At 42.1% G+C, this 7,328-nt stretch overlaps 2 protein-coding genes across 2 annotated transcripts; both read left to right on the top strand.

Moving 5' to 3' along the window:
- The first annotated feature begins 733 nt into the window (after positions 1–733).
- LOC108097450 (MICAL-like protein 1) lies at positions 734–2,671 on the top strand. The gene is made up of 2 exons (XM_017199722.1): positions 734–770; positions 856–2,671. Exons 1-2 carry the CDS (start codon positions 768–770, stop codon positions 2,656–2,658), a joined length of 1,806 nt encoding a protein of 601 aa, XP_017055211.1. The 5' UTR covers positions 734–767; the 3' UTR covers positions 2,659–2,671.
- A 2,157-nt stretch (positions 2,672–4,828) lies between these two features.
- LOC108097456 (cuticle protein 16.5) lies at positions 4,829–5,790 on the top strand. The gene is given in 3 exon segments (XM_017199728.2): positions 4,829–4,899; positions 5,032–5,247; positions 5,249–5,790. Coding segments are annotated over 3 exon segments (603 nt in total). The 5' UTR covers positions 4,829–4,896; the 3' UTR covers positions 5,633–5,790.
- The last annotated feature ends 1,538 nt before the right edge of the window (positions 5,791–7,328 follow it).

Here is a 7,328-nt window from a genome sequence, read left to right as displayed (position 1 = left end):
TTGGCTTCACATTTGTGGAGTATGCAACTAGTCCGTTCTCGTGCCGTAAAAATCCAAAAGTAGAAACATTTTGATTGAACGCCGCCTAATAAGCAGCGTCAATCTGAGTTTGAGCATCCATCGATTGATTCTCCAAGCCCAATTAGCAGACTCATTGGCAGGCCAGAGTCTCTTGGCCAAAAGACAAGGAACTGGTTGCCGGTCCAAGCCGATTATGACACCCGGCTGAACTTGCCAAGCGCTAATCATTAACTCCACAATTAGCAAGCCATCGGGAGGATGGAGTTGTACAGAGAAAAAATACTACTTCATTCTGCCGTAAAATGTACAATCATTATTTTAAATGTAGTCGTTGTACCATCTTTTTCAATTTATTTAATAACCTTGTTTTTTTTCTGACTTTAAAAAGATAATCAGAATAATTATATTATTTTAAGCATATTATTCAGCGGCGAATGGTTAAAATATTTCTATTTGTGTAAAGGCCAGACGACAGTTTAATTGACGGAAAGGCCAACGCAGTCAGACCCGGAGAGGTTCTAATCAAGATGATAAGATCACCGCTTTTGTTATGTTACCTATGCAAATTCGCAAACCGAAATCAAAATAGGAAAACCAGGCAGATGCTTGAATATGTAGAAATTTTCGAGGGAACCGCCGAACGGAGCCAAGATCAAAACAAAACTCCAATTAGCATAGGCCCATAATCTTTTGTGGGTATAAAAACCTGAATCGCCCATCTTCAGATCAACAGATTCGGCCCAAACATGGTAAGTTTCGGTTCTTGGGGGAACATTTCGTCCACCGCCCGTCCCGCCCTCTAGTACCTATTAACTTTCTTTGCTCCCCTTGCAGAAGTTCTACGTCATCGCTTTGGCCTTTGTCGGCCTCGTCGCCGCCGATGTTAGCCACCTCAAGTTGGGCCAGTCCGCGGATGGAGGCTATGGATTCTCCGCCTCTTCGTCTTCATCATCCTCGTACTCCTCATCAAGCGGAGTGGTTGGAGGTGATTCCAGCTCATACCAGTCTGCTGAACACTTGAAAACTGCCCAAGTGATTCCTGGAGGGGATTCGAGCTCTTACCAGCCCGCTGAATACACTCCCGCTCACTTGAAGCAGGGATCATCTGCCTCTGGTGCTGACGAAGTGGTTCCGGGTGGAGATTCGAGCTCTTACCAACCTGCTGAATACACTCCAGAGCATTTGAAATCAGCTGAGATTGTTCCCGGAGGTGATGCCAGCTCTTACCAGCCCGCTGAATACACTCCTGCTCATTTGAAGCAGGGATCTTCTGCATCTGTCGCTGCTGAGGTTGTTCCTGGCAGCGAATCGAGCTCTTACCAACCCGCTGAATATACTCCAGAGCACCTGAAATCTGCTGAAATTGTTCCTGGAGGAGATTCTAGTTCTTACCAGCCTGCTGAATACACTCCAGCTCACTTGAGGCAGGAATCTTCCGCCTCTGTTGCTGCCGAAGTTGTGCCAGGAGGCGATTCCAGTTCTTACCAGCCCGCTGAATACACTCCCGAGCACTTGAAAACTGCCGAGGTTGTTCCTGGTAGAGATGCTAGCTCTTATCAGCCCGCTGAATATACTCCAGAGCACTTGAAGTCGGCTGAAATTGTTCCAGGTGGAGACTCCAGCTCTTACCAACCTGCTGAATACACTCCTGCTCATCTTAAGCAAGCATCCTCAGAGGCTGTTGCTGCTGAAGTTGTTCCTGGAGGAGATGCCAGCTCCTACCAGCCCGCTGAATATACTCCAGAGCACTTGAAATCAGCTGAAATTGTTCCTGGCGGAGATTCTAGCTCCTACCAGCCCGCTGAAAATACTCCTGCTTATCTCAGGCAAGTATTGACTGCTCCTCTTGCTTCTGAAGTGGTTCCTGGAGGCGATTCGAGCTCCTACCAACCTGCTGAATACACTCCCGCTCACCTCAAGACTTCTGTTCCGGCACCCATTGGAGCTGATACGTATGCCCCAGCTCCAGCTGCCATTGGAGCTGATACCTACACTCCTGAGAAGTTTATTCCTCAGGCTGATCAGGATGCCCACTACAAGTATGTTCAGGAGCAGCAGCAAGAGCAGGAAGCCGTGGTTCCCGGCGGAGATTCGAGTTCTTACCAGCCCGCTGAATACACTCCTACGCATTTGAAGACTTCTGTTCCGGCTGCTATTGGAGCTGATACCTATGCCCCAGCTCCAGCTGCCATTGGTGCTGATACCTACACCCCTGAGAAGTTCATTCCTCAGGCTGATCAGGAGGCCCACTACAAATATGTTCAGGGTCAGCAGACTGCCTCAAATGGAGGAGCTTCTGGATCCTATTCCGTCTCTTCCTCGGCCTCTTCTTCCGTTTCTGTCGGAGGATCTGGCTCCTACCAGAGCACTTATGTTCACAGCCAGATCGGAAACGCTGCCCCCGAATACCAAACTGGCAACCTGATCGCCGCCTATGTGAAGGGAGAGGCTCCCGCGGGAACCAACACCATCACAACCGCTCATCAGTACGAGGAGCCCACTTCCAATGGCATCGAGGAGTTCAATCCCGAGACCCACGTGCCAATCGCCATCGGTGGAGACACCATCACCCCTGCTCACCTCACAAAGGAGGCACAAGAGACCCAGTACGCCTCCAATGGCGGTTATGTTTACTAAAATAAATCTTTAAGAGCCCTAGAGTCTAATAAATTTAAATATATTTTTTTTCAAATTATTCAATAATTTGTTTTTTGTGATTTTATGTGATTAATTGGTATTTGCATTTCCTTTCTTGCATTTTTCGAGTTTGTATTAATCAAGGCTCCTTACCTTTGCTTAACATCCACAGTATTACTTTTATCTTATAACCTGTTTTGGGTGAAGCATTTCCCGTTCACAGTTACTCAATTATAGTTCTCGGAAAGCTGATGTTGCATTTAAGTTTCCCCAACTCCAGTTTATTAACCCTGAAACTTGCATTAACTTGTCGTCCTGCCAATTAAGTTTGGTCTTACCTCTGCACTGAGATTTAAATAAAGTTCTACAATTGAGATTTTTAATTGATTGAATTCTTCTAAAACAAATTCAAACCCTAATCATGATCTACATTAAATTCGAATTTCTAGAATTTTCTTTTAAATTGTTTTTAATATTTACAAATATATTTATAATTATATTTATGGAAAAAAATAATAATTAGTAAGTTATCTGACATCTAGAAGCTCTTTTCCTGAACAGGATTGTGTCATTCCTGAATTTATACTCGCATATTTTTCTCTGTGTACGAGCTGCATTTCAAGTTCATGGACACCCGGCAGACGCAAGTTGTGGCAGCGAGTAAAAGTTGTTGCCAGCTATTATTATGTAAAGCCCGCCCTGGAAGTCGTAACTCTTTAGCGGTTGTTCTCAAGGCCGTCTTCTGCCGGCTTCTCAGATGGGTTTATGGCTTTTTAGAAAGTGCGAGTGCGAGTTCGAGTGCGAGTGCGAATGCGAGTGGGGATCTGTTTCCGAACACGACATTCTGGGGGCCATCAATCTGGCCAAGTGTCTCGAACGAGGCCAGATCTTCGAATGGATCTCTTCTTTTTTTGGCCGGCCCATTTCTGCGGTTAACCACCGAAATGTGGCTAAAACGAGAAAAGGTTTCGTGGCGTATAATGTGCTAAATTGAATGTTAATTAGTCGAACCTCTTCGCTTCGGGTTGCGGGCTGGTCTCTGGTAGTTTTTTTCTATTTTTTGACTTGGTTTAGGATTTAATTTTATGGCCCCCCGTAAGCCGCCGTTAATAAGCTTGATTGAAGACCCCACGAAAGGTGTCCCAAAGTAGTTCACCCGCCGAAACCCGTTGCGTCGATGGAAAAAATATAATATTGTAAATGAGGCAAACCCGTTTGCGTGTGCGATTTCGTTCGTTTTATGTTGAATTTAATTTTTTATGTGATTTTCCGTTTGGTAGTTTTGCTTAATATATTGTTTTAACCCCCGCCCTGATTAGTGTTGCCATTTTGGCGATTTTATTGCTAAATGCAATAAAACAATGTGGGCGAAAGAGATGTTCATTAATAATCAATTATTCCTTATTACTAGCCATTTCCAAAATGAACAGACCAACTAATTTGCCAAATATATTGTATATTTCAAGCGCTGCATGGTGTAATTTTTAGGTCAAAATTTGAGTTTCATAAATGATTTTATAAATAATTTCCGAGGTAGTAATTAAATGTTGACTTATACTTTATCATAAATGTTCATTATATTAAATTTGCTGGGTAGGATATTATATATATATTATTATATTATATATATTATATATTATATTAGTCAACAAAACGTACAAATTCTGTAATACAATTTTTTTATAAATATAAAAATATTATAACCGGAATAGTAATTGTAAACATGTAAACTATCATTCCTTTTGTTTTCAGTAAATATAAAAATATTATAACCGGAATCGTAATGTGGGTATTTGTAAACATGGAAACTATTGTTCCTTCTGTTTTCAGTAAATATAAAAATTTTACAAATATTACAGAATGCATTTTCCAAATGTAGCTGTTAATTACAACTAGTATTTAGCTTTGAACCTCTGAACTTCAGGCACCTCTGGCCCACCAGTTGCTGTTTGTCTCGATTTTATGATGGTGACTTTTGCTGCCGCTTCTTCTTCTTCTTCTTCTTGGTCCGCTTGGCCGCTTAACCCGCTCCATCTTCTGCTCCATCATCTTCTTCTTCTTCGGCGGCGGCTGCTGTTGCAGTTGAGAGACCGCTACAAAGCGGCGCTTTTCTTCGGATCGACCGCCGGCCGGCGGCTATAAATTGAAAGCCCGCTCTAGGGACCGGCATCAGTCGCAGCCTCAAGCTCATCCAGCAAAGTCGCTTCAAGCCCCCACAACAAACCACCAATAATCAAAATGGTCAGTGAAGGATTACAAGATATAAACCACCAAAAAATCAACCAGAAAAATTTATATAATTTTTTAATTACATTTTTTTTTTGTTTTGGTGACCTGTGTTAATGTGAAGTGTTGTTGTTATCCTACTTGCAGAAATTCCTTGTTGCGTTCGCCCTGTTCGCCTGCGTGGCCGCCGATGTGAGCCATCTGAGCAACGAGTACCTGCCGCCCCTCCAGCAGTCGTACGCCGCCCCCTCGGTGAGCTACTCGGCCCCCGCCGTCCAGCAGTCGTACGCCGCCCCTGCCATCCAGCAGAGCTACTCCGCCCCCAGCAACGAGTACCTGCCGCCCGTGCAGAGCTACTCCGCCCCCCGTTGTCCAGAGGACCTACTCCGCTCCGGCTGTCCAGAGGACCTACTCCGCTCCCTCGGTCAGCTACTCTGCTCCCTCGGTCAGCTACTCGGCACCCTCAGTGAGCTACTCCGCCCCCGCTGTCCAGCAGAGCTATGCTGCCCCCGCGGTCAGCTACTCCGCCCCCGCTGTCCAGCAGTCGTACTCCGCTCCCTCCGTCAGCTACTCCGCTCCCTCGGTTAGCTACTCCGCTCCCTCGGTCAGCTACTCCGCCCCCGCTGTCCAGCAGACGTACGCCGCCCCCTCCGTCAGCTACTCCGCCCCGTCGGTGAGCTACTCCGCCCCCTCCGTGGATGTGGGCACCCAGTACGCCTCCAACGGAGGATACGTCTACAGGAAGTAAGGAGGCAAGGAGCTCAGAGGCCTGCAACTGAATCCGAAACAGTGTAAATACATGCATACTGCCCCAGTTCACCATCCCCCCTCCTTCTTTTTTTTGTGCACTGTAAACTATTTTAACAACGAAAAGTAAAATGCCAATAATCCGAAAAAAAAACAAAATATATAACTTTTTTAATGGAACTTGGGAATCAATGGAATTTTAAGGAATTCTACAAATTTAGACAGACGAATGCTCCAACTTAAGAAGAACTTTTCTAAAAATAAGGAAAACATGGTAACAATGAATACTAGTTTTGGAAAACTATATTTTTTGGTTCTTAAGGATGAGTACATATATAAAGACTTATAGTATATATCGAATCCAGTTAACTTAAATAGAAAATTTTACAAGCCACAAAACGAACTTGTAAAATAAGATTCACCCTTTATTTAAATTGGTTAAATTATTTACTTTATTAACAAATCCAACACTGAAATTTAAAAACCTCTAAGTTAGCCTTCATTGTATTATCCATACCCAAGTTACCCAATGGTTTGCGTTCGTATCCTAAAACAATAGAAAACAAAGAAAATCCAAATAAATTAATCTTAATGGTTTTGTAATCCAACAATCAAATAAGTTAAATAGACAACTGGTTTCTTTGTATTATTTCTTTGTACTAAAACCCGAAAATAGAGGAAAAAAAAACTTTTTAGGAAATGCAAATATCGGAATTACAATATTTCTATACATTAAAAGCGAACAAAGAAACTTTTTATTTAGTGTCAGTCTAGAATTTTTATAGCATGGCTTTAAATAGTTTAGTTTAGTTAGGCTGTTTTGAAACTAAAGCCAGTTAAACCAGATCATAAAACTTCAGGCCGCATCAATGTCCAATGTATTAATTTATGATTGTTCTGACAAACCCACGTTTTATAGTTTTGCATTTAGCAGGTTCATTTTTGGCAAATCACCAAGTTTGTTGTTTTGTGAAGCAAAACAATTTTACGTTAAGCTTTAATTAATCCACGAAGCTTTTAATAAACGGATTTAAGCTTCGAATAAACTTGGAAGCTGCGACTAACTTGTCTGTAAAACTTTACTGCTAATTTAATGTCTTGAACAAGCTTTATAATTAAGTAGAGCTTGCAAATTAATAGTTCCTTTTTTAAGCTTTTACTTTAATAGGAGACTTTCAACACTGGAACGCTTAAAACAATTTATAAAATCATGCTAACTACAATTTATAATACACATACTAAAATCCTAGAAACATTAGGTACTGAAGCCTGAAACTTGTATTATAAGGAATCTATATTTTGTAGTTAAGGATGTGAGGATGTTTTTCTCTGACGCTTTTCTTGGACCTTACCAACACTGTGTTTAAAGTTTATTTTACAAATTCAGAACTTCTTTAACCTCTTTTTGTTTAGATTAGGTAATAAGTTAATCACAAATAAATTACACCTTTTCATGTTCTTTGTTTTCTTTTCTTTTTAAAGCCATTTCTCATCATCTCTTTTCGGTGCCCCATGCTAAATTTGGCATTCGTTATCGGCGTTGGTTTATATATGTAAAATGCGGCCGCAAAATTAATTTTTATAGTTCAGTTTTAACACTTCCCCTCGCCCTTTTTTGGCCAGCAAATTTGCGACTATTTATGGAACCTTTTGTGGTGATGCAAAGCAATTTCCGTTCATCGAATGGGAAAGTGAAA

This window comes from Drosophila ficusphila, unplaced genomic scaffold (assembly GCF_018152265.1).
Source record: "Drosophila ficusphila isolate 14025-0441.05 unplaced genomic scaffold, ASM1815226v1 contig_197, whole genome shotgun sequence".
NCBI classification, from domain to species: domain Eukaryota; kingdom Metazoa; phylum Arthropoda; class Insecta; order Diptera; family Drosophilidae; genus Drosophila; species Drosophila ficusphila.
Note: the sequence above shows the minus strand (reverse complement) of the source record. Positions and strands in the feature narration are given on the sequence as shown.